The sequence below is a fragment of the Plectropomus leopardus genome, chromosome 15 (assembly GCF_026936395.1).
Source record: "Plectropomus leopardus strain MGB_pleo_1.0 chromosome 15, ASM2693639v1, whole genome shotgun sequence".
In the NCBI taxonomy this organism is placed as follows: Eukaryota; Metazoa; Chordata; class Actinopteri; order Perciformes; family Serranidae; genus Plectropomus; species Plectropomus leopardus.
This window is the reverse complement of record NC_142190.1, coordinates 26,747,942-26,768,430: the sequence shown is the minus strand read 5'-3', so window position 1 is coordinate 26,768,430 and position 20,489 is coordinate 26,747,942. Positions and strand designations below refer to the sequence as shown.

The window sequence follows — 20,489 nt, the reverse complement described above, 5'->3', positions numbered from 1 at the left end:
AGAGATGTGTGGGGGGCTGGTGAACCTTTTAGTGTTATTAAATCTTCAGGCGTCATGTGGCCATGTCCTGGGGAACACTGAAAGCATAGCGAGACTAGAGGAAGAGGATCGAGGGTGATGGAGAGGTGTGTTAATAAAGCTGATTGTCTGATAGCATGTAAAGTAATGAATTTCATCATTGTTCATTCACTTAAAGGCTATGCTGTGTTCCTATTGACATGCGGGTAGCCGTGATTGACTCTCTGCTGTGTGTGATATACATCTGCATCAACAAGCACCCAACATCCACATGCACACACAGAGTCAATAAATGCTTAAACAAAAGCATTTCTGAGGATGTAACCAGGCCGGTTGCTGTGGCGACAGGAGGACGGTAATGATGTTAAGCACCACAGAGACTACAGCAGTGAAGGGCAGAAGCAGCACTGCGCCAGCTCTCCTGCCGACGCTCCACAACAGCACATCAACCCACTGTACAGAACGCCAAGTCTAAACTCACTCATGGCGAAAGTTAGACAAATGCTGTGATTCATTCTGCAAATGCAGTACGTACGAGGATGATAACTGGTAAGTACAGTAATTATCTGCTAAAAATATCTTGAGTTACAATGACAACTATAATTTGACAATAATTCCGTGGAAAGTATGAATAATTGAGCAGAAACTACAAAACCCTCTAGTAATACCTCTATAATTTTAAATATACCATTTAATGAAAAAGTTTTCTACATTCATGTTGCTTTATTGAAAGTATATAAATTCTATATTTTTAATCAACATAACTAACAACATAACCATTAAACAATAAATGCATTAGCTTAGGGTCCCCTCGCAAAGTTTTTTTTCTGTAATTTTTAATGACGACAAGACAATGGTGAAATGAATATTTTACCTCCTATACAAAAACTTGACAACATTTTGTGCCATTTTCGCCAACAAATATTAAAAACATACTATGGAGGTTTCAATCAGTTTGAATTTACTGTGTCACTAAAAATCATTATATTTAGAAGTTCTTTATAAGAAATCATAAGGAAAACCGCAAATGTAATTTAAGCCCTAGTATATGAAAGGGCGCTGTTATAATAATCAATTAAAGAAACTACAATTACCACCTTGCGGTTATATGCCTCTGTGAAATACTTAATGTTTCACAGAGGCATGTTTGACTAATGTCACCAAGTCAGTTTCTGAACAAATCCCAAAAATGCCAAAAGTCTACAGCTTGACTGCAATGATCATCTTGATCAAGTTAAAGTTAAGAAATGTAATGCATGGGGAAAGTTTGCATTTCACAGTTTGAAAAGCTTTTTGACAGCAACCACTTACATAACAATTATGCCCCTGATGCTCTTCTATCAGCTGCAGCGGTACAGCACAGCACAGTTAGAAAAAGAACCCTTAGTGGCTACAGCCTCTCTCTCCCTGCAGCTTTATGCAAACACATCATAAACTGACCTTGCATTGTACTGTTAGTCAGTGATAGCCTCTCTTGACTGCCGACAGGAACAGATCTGCAGGTGTATCCATGTGCTCGAATTATAGTAATAAACAGAGCTGTCACTCAACACCCACATACCTTTACATTTGTGCTCTCAGTGCAGTCCATTAAGTATAGCTCAAATGCACAATAACTTTCAGCTTAGGAGTTCACCCTACCTGCGTACTCATGCATTAAAACATGCAAATAGACGTTAGTTATGGGCACTGTGTAGTCACGGGAATGGTTGGGGGTGATATGCACAGTTTTTACATTGTATACTGTTTACGTGTATGTATGCAGTGAATTTACAACCCACAACACTGTAATCCACTCTTTTTTTGTGCCGGTGGTGCACAAGGATATCGATTTTAGACAAATACGCAGACGTTATTGTACTGTCTTCATTACTCTGCAATTGTGTTTTTCTCAGCATAAAGGTAAATGTCAGGAAAACCAAATAAATAGCTTGATGATATACCACCTCATGTATCCATTAGATGTACAAAAGAAGATACAATCAAATATAACCCCCTGAAATTAGGAGGAAAGGAACAAATAAAATGCTAGTCACTTCCAGGTTGCTACTCAAACCTCCTCGCTGTGGAGTGTATTTCACAATTTGATTAATGCACTGCTCTGATCCATCATGAAGGATGTTCAGCTGGGCTCCTTCACTTCAATCACTCACTGTCCGAACTGCTGGCCTGAGATATTATCAATCAGAATCAGTAGATCCCTGCTTTCTAGAAACACCATGTGCAAGACGACTGACTACACTTCATCTGTTTCAGGCAGCTCTTTCAATTCAACTATGACATTTTTAAATTCTCGTGTTTGTTCTTCGATGGTGCACTGAGGAAGTCGGCACATCAGTTTCTCACAGTCTCCTCTTTGATTCACATAGCTACAGTATGTTTCGAATATGTTTTGGGTTTTGGTAGGTGTTTTTGAACTGGCAGTCTTTTAATGTGATGCGCACAAACCATTAACAGGTGCCGCAATGTTTGTTGTTTATTTCACAGGCTTTCTCTTTTTCTGACCTTGACCCTACTGTAAATATATCTAATTTAGGAAAGAAAATATATAATTTTCCTTTGCAAAAATGTTACCAGATGGATTGGCACTGATGATCCATATCACAGCATTCACCTTTGCCTCCTCATCAAATTTTCATCTGCTCTGTGACCTATACTCTCCACAGCTGATTCATTACTATGCCCATGATATGAGGGCAATAAGAGAAGAATCATTTCATTATTCCTCTCCCATGTTCCTTGTACATTTCCCTTCCTGCCTCTTGGCTCATTCATAAAGATGAAATTGGAGTGGGCTTATTCCTCTCTGGAGCCTGCTCCACTTCTAGCCTCTTAATGTCTTGGCCCATCAATTTGTGTCAGTCTCCATTCGGCTCTCCGCAAGTGACTTGGTCTCCTTGCGTGATAGCCCTGCTTGGCACAGTCTCTCTGCCCGTCCTCTCTCTCTGTCTCCATCTGGTCCTCTCCTCCTCCACCTGACTCATTTCTCTCTCTCTCTCTCTCTCTCTCTCTCTCTCTCTCCACCTCCACACTTTATTCTGCCCTCCTGCCATCCTTTGACCTTCTCTGTCCTCTTTCATGTAGGCCAGCTCTGGCTTTTCCACCTGGATCTCACATGAATTTAACATTGATGCTGTCAGAGCAGCTGAAGCTTAAGTCTAATCTTCTGCTGTACCGCAGGAAAGCCCTTCCTCACCCTCTTCTCTCTCCTAAACTGTCTTTGACCCCGACTCTTCAGTTTTCTCTCACCACATAGGATTTTGTGAATGCTTACAAAAAAACTCAACAGCTCATCATTATCCCCTTTTATAACTCCTCTGACGCTGGCCTGACCACTCACTCGTTTCTCCCCAGTAATCCTGGAAAATATGATTTATCAGACAACGTGCAAGTTTTGTCTTATGGCATTATTTAAAGCTGCTATTTCTTGAGTGTCCAGCCTTTCAGATCCACTCATGTCATCTTACTGGATTTTTTTTCTTTGGGAACTTGCTGTGTTCCAGTCAGATTTGGAATATATCTCCAAAATACCCCCCAATAACCCTTTGACGAACTCAGTGACACACTCTGCTCAAATCTGGCTCTAATGTGGTTGTTCTGGTAATTTAGTTTCAGGACATGTGTGACAAACTGAGGATTGTATTGTGTTTTTTTCCCCTCCAGATAGATGTTTCTAATTTGGTGGTTTTAAAAAAAAGTGGACCAAAAATAAACTACTGATATTGCACTTTTGGATGTCAAAAGTGGTCCCCAAAAAGCCATGGCACAAAAGAAAAAGGATTTGGCAGTGTCAGGCAGCTGGTAAGCTGGAAGTCATCCATCCAACATTTTCAGCTGAAAAGCAAAAAAGCCCTCCGCAGCAAAAAGTATGTGAAATGTGTGATGAAGTGAAAATGCCTGCACCTAAATGCCCACATCCACTACGACCATTCCCAAACCATAAATCCTTCCTAAGAACACCTAATCCAGCACCGGGAGCACCTAAGCCTGCATTACATGACACTCCTTCATTTCTCTTGGTGATTTCAGGAAGCTGATGATATGAGAAGTTGTGGGTCATTTCATGCTGATTTGACTTTTTTCTAATCCTGCACGGCTGTGAATCTTTCTGTCAAACTGCTGTGACGGAAACCTCAGCATATGAATATAATTTTTATGTAATGCTGGAATCGTTTTAGTCGGTAGTTTGACAGCTCTGAAAGTAATGCCTGTCAGCATGGGTGGATTATAAAACGGGACCCCTGGGCACAGATATGCCAAAGGCCCTACCACCTTTGCTACATAACGGCAAAACACACAGACTTTGTGCTGAATTTACTGCTTTTTTTTGTGTATGTTGTGTGTTTGTAGTTGCTTTGTTTTTCTCTGAATTCATTTTGTTTTTCTTTTTTTATTGTTTTGAGTCCTATTGAACATATTTTTTCATAGTTTTGTGTCTCTATGGTTGGTTTTCCCCTTTTTGTAATTTCTTTGAGTCTCCTTGAGGTCATTTTAAGTCTTTTTAAGGTAATTTTTTGTCTCTCTGAGATATTTTTCTGTCTCTTTGAAGTAATTGTGTGTCTTTTATGTCTCTTTGTGGTTGTTTTGCTTCTTTTTTAAACTATTTTGTGTCTCTGAGATCATTTTGTGTCTTTATAAGTGGTTTTATGTCTATTTGAGGTTATTTTTCTCCTTTCTTTCTGGTTGTTTTGTGTCTTCTTGATGTAATTCTGTCTTTTTTTGAGGTATGGTTATTTTGTGCCTCTTTTACATAACTTGTAATTATTTTGTGTCTGTGTGGTCATTTTATGCCTTTTTCTGGTACTTTCATGTCTCCTTGAGTGTCTGCTTTGGTTGTATTATGTTTCTTTGTGGTTGCTTTGCCCCATTTTGTAGTTACTTTGTGTCTCTTTGCAGTTATTTTGCATCTCTTTGTGTTCATTTTAAGTGTCCCCCAGGTTGTTACATATATCCATGCAGCATTATATCAGTTTGGTAAAGTATTTTATACAGACTCAGTACTGATCTCTACCCAAGCACTGGTGGTGTCTGCCTCTGACAAATCTCCTGAGGTTGTGATTCAAAGGAAAAAGCCACAAGCAAGTTTCACACCTCTGATAATAGACCAGCTCCTCCCTATGGCCAGAGATAATATGGACTAACAACATACAGCTTCTGCGGCATCCTGACACGCAGGCTCAGGCTTCTACTGAACAGCAGAGATATTTAAAAACACTCTACCGCACAAAAAAAACGTATTTTCATTTGCAATGTTGAATTAGAAGCACAAGGAGAGAGCAGACTGATGCAGAGCTGGATGCGATTGACAGAAATTCATATACTGTTTGCCCTGCATTATGCTCCAAAACAACGAGCTGGACTCCTGTCTCCTGTGCAGCATAATCTGTCCATACACACATTGCACAGGGTTACCCACGGACCTTTGGTTCACAATTTCTCCCTCTTCACCCATCCCCCACCTCAGTCCCTTGGATCAATAAGCAGAGGTCACATAAATTAAGTGGAAGTCTAATCTTATTTTGTAATCGCACCAGGTGGAATGTAGTTGGCAATCAGCAGCTGTGCGTCATGAAGATTAGTTAGCAGAGGACGCAGATGTTCCCACTGCAGGTGTGATTCTGCTCCAAAATGTTGCAAAAACCTTAACATGCAGTCACATTTCTAAAGGATAGAGGGTGAAATCATCTGATCTAAGCTATAATCAGATGGTAGAATGGGCCAGTTATTGTTGTGAGTGACAAACACAAGCACCATCTCCACCTTGAACATGTGTATTGCACTGTACACCTTTTTTTTTTTTTGCACAGCTGGTTGCTGTCTCATGGCATTATTAGAAGGGGGAAGGTTGAGAACAGAAGATTTATGTGGACATTTGGGGGTCACAGTTTACAGGCTGAGTGTCAGCGCAGTGAATGGTCTGTTTACTGGTAAGGATCACTGAGACACAGCGCCCCCAAGAGGATAAAACTGCACACTACAGCTCTCAGGTTAAATAAACAACACGCAAATCCTCTACATTTTCATCAAGCACGTTCACTTTACATCTGAGGTCAATCGGTACAGATGTTATCCATCTAACCGCTCAAACAGTACAGTGTTTTAGTAGGTTAAAACTGCTGCAGTACTGTGACCATTTGTCATGTGCTTGTCTGGGAAGAGAAATGGGCAAAATCATACCATGTAGTGGCCACCTGGCACAGATCCACAGGCTCAAATTGGAAAAAAGGCTGTGAATAAAATGAGGATTTAAACAGATGTTTCCTGCTGTGTCTAACTAGTATTTTGTCCTAAAGGATCCCGCACCGCTGGACCACCTGTGGTCTTAATCTAGACTTCTTTATTCATCCACGTATCTCATCATCCCACCTATAGCTCACTGCTACTGATGATCTGTGGCTGTGTGCATGTAACGTCTAGATAAAGACGTGATCCTGCACACTGGTTCAAAACATTGCCTGATTATTAATACAACATTGACTGCGTGAGATCCTTTCTTTATCATTTGTTGCTGCCTTTCCATCACACAAGACAAGATGGCAAAAGGACATGAAATATGAAAATGTTCTTAAAAAAATAGAAAGGAAACTGAAATAATAATAATAATCCCCTTTCGGCTGACACGCTACTCAGCATGAGGAGACCCAGTTTCAAGGACCTACATCACGTTAGCATTTAGTTCAAGCTGGCATTTGGCCACAGGAGCTTTTACAGAAATATGCAAACATAATCAGGACTCCAGTCCTATGCCTAATAGAATGAATGGGGGCAATACATTAAGGTTAAAAGGATAAGCAGAATCCTTGGCTTGCTCCCAAAAATTAAGATTTAATGATTTCTCTCTCTTGATAATCATAAAGTAGCTAAAGCTTTGATTTCAAAGTAAAACATGCATGTTTTGGGGTTTCATAATATTAGCATCGTGACATTTTAAGGTTGAAGGACAAACCAAATTCCCTTTGCTGTACAAATCATATTTTCTAATTATTTTTCATTTATTTTTGTCCTCACAGCACAGCAATTTTATAAATGTGATGTTGTTGTTTAGTCATAACGTGTAAAAACAGGCCAGGATCCGCAGCTCACAGTAGCTTGCGCTCTGAGCTAAATGCTAGCATCAGCATGCTAATACTCACAAAGACAAGGCTGTTGATGTTGAACATGTTGATGTTTAGCGGGTAGGTTTACCACAAGGAAGTTAAAAAAAAAAAAGGAGAGGTCATGGCCTCATATAATGTCATACTTGTAGAAACGCAGTACAACACATGCACAATAAAATCTGACCTGCACATGCCAGAAGGCTCAATAGCTGGTGCACCATCATAGAACATGGGGGATGAGTGATTTGTTGGACTGAGGTGTCTGCACCTGGCTTTGGGTCCGAATATTTTTCTGCCATTTAATTGAGTGTACCCAAAAGTTCTGTCAAGCCAAGTGCACCCAGGGAGGTTGAAAAGAGAGCACCCAAAGAGTCAAAGAGTGTGTCCCAGCTTCCTTTGAATAACTTTAGTTTACAATGCAGTTTGTTAGTAAGTGCTGAAAACACAGTGCAAAATAATATTTAAATGGTTATGATACTTTGAAAGGAGCCATTCTTCATAATGAGTCCTTTTTTACTGTTGACACTTTAAGTAAGACTACATTTTGCTGATAATACTAATGAATTTTTACTTAAGTGATGTGAAGTGATTTTGATATGTAGTATTTTTAGACTGATATTTCTACTTCTACTCAAGTACAGAATCTGAATACTTCTTTCACCACTGGAAATAACATCATAGCCAAAAAATCAGTTACTATCAGCCAACATGTGATTGGACAGAGTGCTGCTCACCTCCTTCTTCAGCTGGGAGTAGGGCTGGTTCATTGATGGAGGTGTGGAGGGAGACAGGGCTGCTGAGGATGAAGCTGCATCTGTTCTCTGGCCTGATAGCAGGCAGGGACAGAGACAACTGATTTAGTATGAAAAACTTACTAAAGGTTTGGCTACATTCATTAAATGATGGTTAAAAGAGGAGCAAAATGTAAACACAAATTTCAGTGAGGATATTAGCTAATGTTAGTGGAGCAAACGTAGGCTTATTTAGCCATGGGCTAAACAAGTTCATTTCCACCACCCTTTCTTTTCTCTCTCCTGTCTTTCTGTTGGTTTCTGGTACCCAAACTTTTCTTTAGGAAGCTTTTACTATTGACTCAGTTCCCCAGTCACTCCTCACCCAATTAGCAAGTTAACATTTGTGCCAGGTTTGGGGACTGGACCGAACCATTTAATGAAACTACAGGGGGGAGGCGGCAAATCTGAGGCTCTCTGGATGTTAACTTTAAGGGTTCTGAAGGAAGAACCCAAAAAAGAAACCCCAAGTATCAGTTTGCACATTGTAAAATATTTCCATTAATGTTAAAAGGTTAATCATTTTCAAATGAAAAAATTCTTAATGTTCTTATGTTTTTTTAGGGTTCCTGACAGTCATAGGCCCTTAGAATCGTCCTAACTTTGGCACACCTGACCTTAAGTATAGAATAAAGTAAGAATTTGATCTGATGAGGGCGCTAGTTAAGTCACTACATTTCATCCTGGGGGAAACATTAATGTGTATAACAAATCACAAAGTAATCAACCCAAAAGTTATTGGCACAAAGAGGTGGACCAACTGACTGACAGACCATGTGTATTACCCGGACGTGGCTGTCCTTAGAGCCTAAGGGGCCCTAATGTCTGGAAATGTGCTGTTCTGTGTCAAACTGAAAGATACCATGCTGAAATCTCATGTAGTTTAACTATTTATTGATCTATTTACTTATTTATTTAACCAACGACAGCACACTCTACTTTGAGTATTTTTAACTCTATAAAGGTCAGAAACCAGGGAGACACATTTAATGGAGCATCAAAAACTGTTTTGGTTTTTAGACCCAAAATAGGTTTGCACTTTAAATTATTCAGTATTGAGACTGAAAACAACAAAAACCTGCACCACTATCCTCTGACGGACCCCCTCGGTGCTCATTTATTCTTCTCCATCTGTTAAGGTTTTTTTGTGTGTGTATCAGCTTCCGATTTTACACCTCGATGACATCACAGTGTTGCGTCCACCATGCAGGTCTTTTTCAATTAGCAGCTCTCAGCACGGACATCAACACCCAGCAGAGTGTACCTGAAAATAAAACGAAATCTGCCAAATCTGTTCATAGGAGGAGGTTGATTCTACAGGGCAACATGCGTGATACATACATTTGCCGTCCTGTTAAACAAAATCCCATTTAACTTGCTGGGTGTGGTATATAATGCTGCTTCTAGCTGTTTGCATCCTTACAGTGAAGTTAAATCTACACCACAGAGGATAAAGCAATAAGCGGATGTCTGCAATCTGAGCCACCAGATGTTGCTGTAGTGCAAGAACAGCCTGCAGAGATTCGAAGGAGGGTTGGTTGGCATCTGGAAAGAAAGAAAAGCTGCAAAACAAGCTGTATTTCTTACTTTCTGCAAACGCAGCATTTTGGAGATGCAAAGTTTAGACAAAAGAAAAGGTCTGGCTGATGTTAGGTATGACGCCATGAAGTTTAGGACAGATGATACATCTGGCTCCAGTGAGAAATATGCAAAGACAAAAAGCACAAACTGTTACCACTTTGGATAAAGAAAATTCTAGGGGTGGAAAAAAAAAGATGTTTCCCCCCACTCGCCCAGAGCTCAACCACATGTGGAATTTCTCATCTGTGTGTATTTTCACCATTTACAGGTCTGCTGGATAATTTTTCCCATGTTCTCCCACACACACACACACACACACACACACACACACACACACACACACACGCACACACACACGCACACACACACACACACAGATCTATCTGTCATCTGGTTGAACATGAACAGTCCTCCAAAATAACACCCTTTTAACTCCACCCTACCGTGTCAACCAGTTCACTGTAAATGGCTTGCTGCCAGTAATGGGAGAGGTACTCAGATCCTTTACATAAAATTGGTAAAACTTGACTGTAAAAAACACTCCATTAACAAGTAAAACTCATATGTTCAAAATGTATTGTAAAGTTTTTTATAATGCAGAATGGGCATTTCTTAATTTTGCACTAGATAACAATGGAAATAAATTTTAGTTGCAGCACTCTATTGACCCTTTGAAACCTGGATCAACATCACTTTTCTTGTGCTGCATTCAGACTTCACAAGTACTTAAAACTTCAAAATCTTTGTTTGTTTTCATTTGAAAACATGGGGGAAAGACAATGAGCAACTTCAGAAGAACTGTCTCACAAATTGCAATAGATAAAGCTACATTTTAAAAAAATAACTTTATCATAATTATCTATTCAAACTTATTTTACAAGATTATTAGCATTACATAAGAACTTTTTTTCCCCAAGTCATCTCCTCATTTGTTTGTTTTTATGTTTTTTTTATCTCTTTTATTTTTCTTCAAATTTTTAGGCAGTTTTCTTGTACATTTTATAGGGTTTTTTGTGCTAAGGAGCCAAACAGTGCTGAAGAAACAATAATCGTACATGTGAAACTGCTTTATTTAGTGTTTTTACCATTTTTTTTTATCACCCAGTTCATTTGTTTTAGATATGAGACCTCTGTGGATAATCCCACATAAAAACCTCCTGAACAATGAACACTGGTGGAATTCGAACCTAAAAAAGGGCTAGGGTCTAAAATATGGCAGATTTTAAAGGTCAAAATTAAAACAACTTAAACAAAGAAACAAAATTAAAATACAATAAAAATACCTATTTTATTTAGAATTTAATGTGTCATAATTAAATAAAAATGTTAAAAGTGAAGTAATTTAGCTTTCATCATTAATAAGTCAATTCATAGTTCTTCGATATGACATCATGCTCCCATGCTGCGTTAAAATGAAATCACAGTGCAGAAAAAAGGGCAAGTAGGTGTATTTTCACTTCAGTGTTGTTTGATGTGTTTTAATTTTAGCAGAAAAGTTCAAAGTTACTCCCAATTTCTCGTGTATACGTTCAAAAAAAGAAAACTAGATCTTTGTTATGTGTTCCTGCTTTACTGTGTTCTTTAGAGATCTACTTGATTAATTATATAGCTCACTTCTAACAACAATTAACTCAAATAATGACTAAAAAAAGGATTTGGCAGCTCCTGAACATCTTAATGTGGTTACAGTTTGTGAACAGGAAAGAGGAAATGTTCTACTGCAACGAAACCCCTTTCAGGTTGTGATAATCATTAACCCTGTGGATGATGTGCTGGTTGAATATTAGACTTTAATCCTGTCGTTGAGATGACACAAAACATAGCTGACATAAACGTGTGGCGGCACATCTTAACAGCTTCATATTAATGACTGTTGGGCTCATTGGATGACTTCACACTCTGCCAGCTCCTCACTGTGTTATCACGTCTGATGTCATCATTATGACTCAAAGCAGTGCCGGGTCCTGACTTGTCGACGAGGCCGACATGGTTGGAATGCCTCGGAGGGAGTGTCCCTCCTTGTTGTCACGGAAACTGCCTAGATGTTTAACTCTGTGCTGTAACTACACACGAGGACAAGCCACTTCCAGATGTCTTAATTTACATTGTGATATGTCGTGACCTCTCCGTCTTCTTCCTCTTTATTTTGTCTTGACATGAAACTCCACAGAGAGGAAAGGATCTACATTCCACAGCTGCCTGTTTCATTTTCAGACACAAACATTAACAGTTCGAGGCAATAAATAATCTCCTACTTGTGCTTTGCTGCTCTCTAATTACTCTAACTCCCTTCCTGTGCTCCCTCAAACTGCACTGTTCTCCAGGATTTTTATCACCCCTCCTTCCCTCCCTCCTTCCTAATCCTGTCTCGTTCTTTAGTGGTAGAGGCAGAAATTTGGAGAATTCTTTTCAGTGACCACACCAAACTCTCCAGTCACATGCCCTCTTTTTCCTTCCCGTCCTTCTCCTAAATAAGGAATTACAATCTGAGTGGGGAAAGACAGAAAGAGCAAAAGGGGCGGGCCGTGAGTGAAATAAGAGGACGTGAAGGCATATCTCTCTCGCTCTCTCTCTCTTTCTGTTGAATGTGGTGAAGTCATATATTTCAGACGAGGCTGTTTGCTGTATTTGTGTTGGCAGTCCTGTGTGGTGCACTCTGCACTGTGTCGTAAGAAGGAAGAATAGCGGGAACACAGCTACACAAGTCACCTGTATTCACCTGAAAGCCACTACACAAAGTAAGTAAACACTTTTTCTTCTTGTTTTCTCTCCATCTCATCCGTCATTCTCAGATTTCTTGCGAAAGATTTCTTTGCTGCTTTCAGCTTGCAGCTAACTCTGTGCAGGAAACGTGAATGAGGTGTAATGTATCACACACCCCACCCTCACTCTCTGTCTCCTTCCTCTTTTGCTCATATTTGTTCATACACACGACTAAAGTTATTTTTTAGTTTTCAGTAGTAGTCTTCTGAATGACCCACCAGTCTCTTCATTCTTACAGTCTTACATAACCCTGCGTCTTATCTACCTTTGTACTCAGCGCTCTTCTCCTGTGCTCAAAAAATGTGAGGCCTCAAAGCCCCACAAATCTCTCCTCCTTCAACATGTAGCCAGAACTATCTAATAATATGTCATTTTCCGGTTTAATGTATGTGCTGAGCACCAGGCTGCTGCTTCAGGATGTGGCAGTAAAACTTTACACGTGTTTGTCACACATGCTGCCACATTTATGAACCATGGTTAAGTTTTATGTGCATGCAAGCACTTTATGTGGCGAGATAACTTACAGGCTGTGACTTGCAGTGTTTGGGCTTTTCTCGCTATCTTCAGCGATAAGGTCGAAACACAGATAGAGTCTGAGCAGCAGCAGTACAGAAGCAGCAAGGGTGTGTGCAGGGCGAAGGAAAACACAGCCGTGGACACTGTAAGTTACAATCATGTGAACTAGTTAATCCATTGTGTTCAGATCTCAAAGGTTTCATGGTGACCTTTCAACCTCGTGTTGAGGTAAATGAATCACAGATCCAGCTGTGACCAGTTGAGATGGTATGAATTTGATATGGAAAATAACTACAACGATGTGCTTTTATGCAGCCGTTTTGCAATTAAAAGAAATATGTGAAACATCTTGTAACGGATGACTGCAAGTTATATAGATAAGTTGAAGAATTTGGGCGGGCGGGTGGGATGAGAATGACGAATATAACAGTAACAACTGGAACTGCGTCTGAGCAAGACTTAACTCGTAAATGACTCAGCGTAGCAGTCAGCTATTACCCCTCTGAACCCTGGAGAGACATCACTTTTTTTGTGCTGCTTTTGCACCCAAGTATTTAAACCTTTGATAACAAAGCAAATTTCTTTCGGGGGGAATGGGGGGTGGGGGTGGGGGATCAATGAAAGTTGTGAAAAAAACGTTGTAGAAATTTCTTACAATTTCTGCTACATCTCAGTAGATTTAGAAGATTATTTCTTTAAAACTAGGGAACTTCTTTTTTTGTTCATTGCCTTCTTTCCCTGTTTTTGAAAGAAATCAAGCTCAGTTTTAAAAGGGTTAAGGAGTGTCACTGTGTACAGCTAACGCAGAGAATTAATGGTAAATCTTGTGTGCTCAGACTCTGGGGCTACTGGATGTTATAGAACAGGAGACTTCAACGTTTTTTGGGCCAAGGACCCCCGAGCTGAATGAGAGACAGAGCAGAGACCCCCTTTTATAAAATTGAGTGGCGTAAAAAAACTAGGCCTACAGTAATGTGTATGGCAACCTATAGGTGCCAAAGCTGTTTACGGTGCACGCAAAGAATAATTATTGTGTCTGAGGTGGACAGTATGTCAGCGCCTCTTGCTCGGAAAGTTCACAAATATAGTTGTTATATGGTGATGAGTAGATAGCAATAGTCATACACAGTCACATTTCAGACGCCAGCCACACAGTGACATGATGAGCACTAAAATTAAAGCTGTAGAGAGGTCTTTGATGTTTAGACCAAAGACCTCTTAGCTAAAAGAGAGATGCAGCAGGGACCCCCTGCCCCAGTGCAAACATTGCATGAAACTGAGTTGCACATTATGTTGGGCCTAGAATAATAACCGAAAATATTCTTCTTCTTTGGAAATATGATGATAAGAAGTAAAAGTGTGTTGCGGCATTCACCTCTTTGCATGTATGAGCAAAGCATGAACCGGATTATACTTGTTTTCCATGTTTGAGTAACCTCGGCAGCGCAAACAACTGTTTATCGTCCTCATGGGTTTTGTGGGGCGTTGTAGACGTGACTCTGAGATTACAAGATGTTCTCAGTATTTACGAGTCCGCTCCCATTTGATTTTTAAAAAGTGCACAGACCTACGTAATCCTCCAACACTCACACACCTGGACAAACACTCTGCCATGGAATAGCTTGTGCTAATCTACTAGATTGCAGTGGGTTTACCAGTCATATTCACAGTAAAAAAAAAAATCAGTCGTGTAAATGGTAATTATGTTCAGTGATGAGTGACAGTGGCATGATCCAGTTTTGTGGCATCCAGTCAGTGGTTTACATGTGCAGTTCAGATATCAAAGTAAAAGTAAAACTAAACTAAAACTAAATCTGAAAGAGTAGACTCTCTGACTTCATCATCCCACAGAAATAAATCCTGATGTTTGCAGCTGCTGGATGTTCTCTGAACATGCCAGGACAAAACAGATGGGTCTGCTGCGATTGAGAAAGAGATTCAAGAGTTTGGATGTTTACTTCACCCTTGTAGCTGTAACAAAATGGTTTTGGAATCACGTCAGCGGACAGGAAGTTGCCTCTCTCCACATGCCCATACAACCACAGCAAGCACAGACAATGAACAGAGCCGCAAGCGGGATCTATCGCAGGAAGGACTCCAAGTGTGGAGCCTTTAGACACAATGATGATTTGTCACTCTATCAACACATATTGTGTAAGATAGAGAAGTGTCTGTTTTGCAAGAGATAATAGTTCGTAGATTATGCTCTAAATTAAATCCTGTTCAAAAAAACCCCAACTCAGATTCTTGCACAAAATCCTACATGGTATCTCCAGCCTTATTAAAATGCAATCAAATGTAGAGTTTCCACATATCTGCAGAACATATACATACCAGAAATTGCCAGAGAGTAAGAGTGGAGGACTTTCCTATCAGCTTAAACATCTCCATATGTTATCTGCTTTCTCTTTCTGCAAAAACCTCACTGAATTGCATAACTCAGTTAATCAGATCTGCAAAAGCAATAACTGCATTGTGGAGGTTAACAGGCATGACGGAGGGTTTTTCTAGACCTTTTTTTTTTTGGTTAAAGGCCGTACCCATGGTGAGCTGCACAGTGTTGTTTTGTTTAGAGTCCTGTATATACATAGTTACCTTTGTCAGGGAGGGAGGAAGGAAGTGACAGCCGTATGAGCAAACAGGATGCAGGGAGCGGAGCAGTTCTGCAGAAGCCAGCAGGAAGCTTGTTCTGCATTAATAAGTGAGATAGGCCAACCGTAATTACTTACAGCAGAGTCGTAACTCTGACAGACATTTAACATGCAGCTTAATAAGTACAAAATATCTGTTAAATAGAGAAAGAGGAAATACAAAGCTTCGAACTTTGATGTTTAATACACAACTGAGATAATACATTTCTAATATCATAATGACATGATAAAGAAGATGAAGGCTACCATTAGAATTAAATGGGCTGTGCTGTATTTTAGAAAAGCACACATACATGAATACTTGTACTACTGTCCTTCACTCCTCATTGACTTCTTTCACTATCACATTAAAGGGACGGTTCAACATTTTGGGAAATACGCTTGTATGCTTTCTGGTGGAGAGTAAGATGAGAAGATCGATACCACGTGTACTTTGAATATAAGTTTACAGGTTGGCAGATGTACAAACCAACTGCAAGAAGAAACGTTGGCATTGTATGTTTCTGCAAACAACAGATTGCATTTCCATGATTTGAGGCAGCAGATATATTGAAACTTTATATTTAATTTTACGCACAAAATCCACTTGGTTATGAGATCAAAAGATCATGTTTTGGCTGAAAATATCAGTTTTGGAGGCAAATGCCCCACTGCGATTTTTCAGCACTTTTCATGCCACTACCCAGGCATGAAATGCAAAGTTTGCCCTCTGGACAAACACACACACACACACACACACACACACACACACACACACACACACACACACACACACACACACACACAGTGAAAGGTTGCCACAAAAAGCAGCTGGAAATAGTGTGACTGATCTCTACACAACACCCACATTAGGTGCCAAAAAAGTCATTGGAAACACAGTGACAGGTTGCTACAAAACAACCTCAAGGTGTCTAACAAGTTGTGGAAACAGAGACGGGCCTATAAAAAAAAAAAAAAGTTTGCTGCCTTAAAATCGGTTAGAAACACAGTGAGAGATCTCTAGAAATAGAAAACACCCACATCCCTGCCTACAAAAGCTGTGGAAACACAGCCATAGGCCGCCAAAAAACATCCATGTTTTTTGCCTAAAAATCTGAGGGAACAGCAACAGCGCACTACAAAACACCCACATTTGGTGTCTAAAAAGCTGCTGGAAAGCAAAACAAAATGTAACATATTTTGCAGAAACACAACAATTCCAACATTTTCTTCTGGCGTCTGTGCTGAGACATAATGTGTGTTATTTAGGGAGCTTTGGAGGTGCCGGTTAGAGTTTGCTATCCAGCACCTCCAAAGCTTATCTTGAGACAGAGCAAGGCTAGCTGTTTCCCTCTGTTTTCTGTCTTTATGCTAAGCTAGGCTAACCAGATCCTGGCTGTAGCTTCATATTTAACAAACACATATAAAAGTGCTATCAATCTTTTTATCTAAGTCTCGGTCCCAAAGTGAACGAATGTATTTCCCAAGATGTCAACCGATTACTTTAACCATCAGCACTATTTGGATGCCGGATTTGAACAACTTAACTGACCTCAATTGAACATAATGTTAAACAATAAATCAGCCCCTTGAACAAGTAAGGAGCAGCAAAAAATTGCTAACTTTTGAAAAGATTGAACACACAAGAAGACACAATGGAAACACTTCTGGCACACATGCACACTAAATTCTATTTGTTCTGACTCCAGGCCAGGACTGTGGGTGTGAGCAGGGCAGGGATTGAATGTGAAGGTTGTAACATCCATCAAATGTCCATATTGAAAAGGAAACAATATGCTGCCAATGAGCAAAGTGCGCTAAACTCCCTGCCTATCTAAAACTAACTTTCCCTCCCAACAGGATCAGAATGGCAAACCAAGGTCCTAAATTCGGTCTGAGCCGGGAGGTACAATGTAAGATTGATAAGAAATATGACCCGGAACTGGAGGAAAGGTTGGTGGAGTGGATCGTCCTCCAGTGTGGCGCGGACCGGCCTGAGCCAGGCAAGGTCGCATTCCAAAACTGGCTCAAGGATGGATGCGTGAGTTTGGGGATTTGTAATTTCAGTCCAGCATTGTAATTCACATTGTTTGCAGTATATTGTGAGGGCTTCACTTCCTCTCTGTATGTTTAGGTGCTCTGTCAGCTCATCAATAGCCTTTATGGAGCCAACAAGCCAATCAAGAACATCAAGAACCCCGGCATGGCGTTTAAGCAGATGGAGCAAATATCTATGTTTCTCAGCGTTGCGGAAAACTATGGAGTCACCAAAACAGACATTTTTCAGACTGTAGACCTCTTTGAAGGTAAGACAAGCAGACCTAATTTGTGTTATTACAACAGTGCTCAGTGTTCTGTGAATTTACCACATTAAAACCAAGAAAATAAAGTTCTATCCAGTGATAGAGAGCACAGATTGCTGTCTCTCCCCTGTATTTGATGTATGTTCGGTTCACGTGGGATTGTTGCATGTCTTCAGCCAAGGACATGGCTGCTGTCCAGAGGACCCTGATGGCTCTGGGTAGTTTGGCTGTGACAAAGGACGATGGGTGTTACAAGGGAGACCCCAACTGGTTCCACAGGTAAGTTTGACACATGTATGAGCTAGTCTCTCTGTGGGAAGTTGGTAAAGCAAAGGAGGCTTTATTTCAGTGCTAAGGAATGAGATTGTGGACTGAGAGATTTGTGTCTGTATGTGTGCAGGAAAGCCCAAGAGAACAGGAGAGACTTTACGGAACAGCAGCTGAGTGAAGGCAAAAGTGTCATCGGCCTGCAGATGGGCACAAATAAAGGAGCATCTCAAGCTGGAATGAGCTATGGACGACCCAGGCAGATCATCAACAACAACTGAATCTGAGCAATGCTTCAACCCTCCCAGACACTCTGAAAGGCCAGTGAGGACGGAGAAACTCTGATTCTTACTTTGGCCATGAGGAGAAATGTGACCTGACCTAAACTGGACCAAAACCGGGACCAATGAGAACTTGTGCACATATAAAGCACGTACTTCATGTTGAGCACACGTACATAAATAGATACCTTCAACTGTGCAAGTAAACAATTAGCGAGAGCATTTTGCATTGTAAATTATATTTTTTCTTAGGGGATCATTCCAGTTGTTGCATCTTTTAACATGCTACCTGAAAACCAAGTGTGCTTTACATGACTAAAAAACGCAAAATTTTAGATTTCTTACCTTCCAGACATCCAGGGGTTTCATTTTATTTCAGTTCACTATACAAATCAGTTTGCAAAGACTTGTAACTTGCATCACATTCAGCCAAGGGTGTAGGTTTTGTTTCAACACCGGGGGGGGCACAATGAGAGGGGGGTTTGGGGATCCTCAGCAGGAAAATTTTTGAACATCAGACACTTATTTTCCTGCAATCTAGTGATTTTATTTATTTTTTTTTTTTTGCACCAATTTGTATTTTTTCTGCAACAATTTAGGGTGAAAATGTCTTTAATTGTGTCAAAATAAAAGTTTTCTTCTACATGTTTTAATTGGGGGGACAAATGCACATGTTTTAAATATAGAGCCCCTCCACCCATCATTTCTCAGCATTGCTCTTCTTACAATGCAGCTATCAATTCTTGACTGTCAAGGTGTACTTGAATGTACCACCAAGGAGAGTTTTGAAAAGGTTCCCTGCTCACAACAGCAGAAGAAAAAAATGATCGATAAAGAGAAAATGTATCCGATCATTGCATGCGATAGGTCACGTGATCTCGAGCAAGTTTCAAGTCTCATTTGTTTTGCACTGGAATCAATTGAAACTGGTGGCAGCCTGGATGGTGAGAAGTGCACTGAGTGTTGTGGGTTACAATAATGTTAAGTACAAAATTTTGAGTAATGGGTCACAACAAACAAATCCACCTGTATAGTCATTCTAGAAAGTGAAATGCCTGGTTTAAAACTGTTGTAAGAAAAACAAACAAACAAAAAAATACAGTTGAGTGTGTTTTATCTGCTCTATAACACAGTATGCAGTTAGATGCTCTCGTTTAACCAATCAAAACTTCAGACCTTCTTTTTAGTGTTTCTTACATCATATATAATGACGATGATTTTGAATAAAGTTCGATTTACCTGTTACGAAGCCTCTTGTGTGGTGATTAGATTTACAGAGATAATGGAAGGCTTTGTCCTCATCTACTGATAACACTATTGATCAGCACATTGTGAAAATTCACTGTGATTCGTCATAGCCTGGTGACACCAGGTAAACAGTAAAAGGGATAAATGTACATAGCAACCCATAATATTCGTTTGAGACTTCCTGCAGGTAACTATAGTAGCATAACACTTAGCCTTGTTTGCTTAAAGCTGAGCTGTACTCTACACAGAGATAACTGGATGCAATAAAGTGCAGTAAAAGAAGACATTGGGCCTCATGCAAGAAACAATGTACGAGCTGTTTTTCTCTTATTTTTGCTCATAACCATGATTTGTTCTTATTTTTTTAGTACGCAATGATTTTGGGGATTCACCAATGATTTCTTTCTTTTGCTTTTCTCTTAGGTGTGCTCAAGAGCACCCTTATCAAGATAAGAGAAAAAAATACTGTTTTCACAAAGCACAAATTGTTGAAGTAAGTTTTACATTTGAGGAACATTAAAAATAAAATGCATAAGTATCATTTAATCACATGTTGATTATGCTTTAGAGTAATTATAATGACTGGGTTACTAAATTTCAGGGCCAAAGAAATATACTTTAATTGCATTGAGTGCAGTGACTAATAAGTAGAGTTAGTCAAGCACTGAACTAAAGTACAAATGCGAGGTTCTTTTACATTACTTGAGAATTGTAACCCTCAAGCAACTTAGTACTTCTTCTCCTCTACACTTCAGAGGGAAATATTGTACTTTTTACACCACAACAATTATTAGATAGATACTTAACAAATTCTTTTGATAAGATTTTTGCACACAAACTATATGAAAGAATACAAGTGCATCTGAAACAATTAGAACATTAATTAGAAAATTCATTGGCAACTATTTTCATGCAAAAAACCCCAAAACTTTTCATGATTTCAGCTTTTCATACATAGACTAACTTGCTGCTTTTCCTTTAAATTATTTGAATT

At 39.7% G+C, this 20,489-nt stretch overlaps 1 protein-coding gene across 1 annotated transcript; it reads left to right on the top strand.

The window, feature by feature from the left end:
• The first annotated feature begins 12,043 nt into the window (after positions 1–12,043).
• Positions 12,044–19,492, top strand: LOC121952369 (transgelin-like). Its single transcript, XM_042499002.2, has 5 exons — positions 12,044–12,225; positions 17,257–17,437; positions 17,531–17,702; positions 17,876–17,978; positions 18,100–19,492. The coding sequence occupies exons 2-5, from the start codon at positions 17,264–17,266 to the stop codon at positions 18,245–18,247; spliced, it is 597 nt and encodes a 198-aa protein (XP_042354936.1). The 5' UTR covers positions 12,044–12,225; positions 17,257–17,263; the 3' UTR covers positions 18,248–19,492.
• Positions 19,493–20,489: the final 997 nt, after the last annotated feature.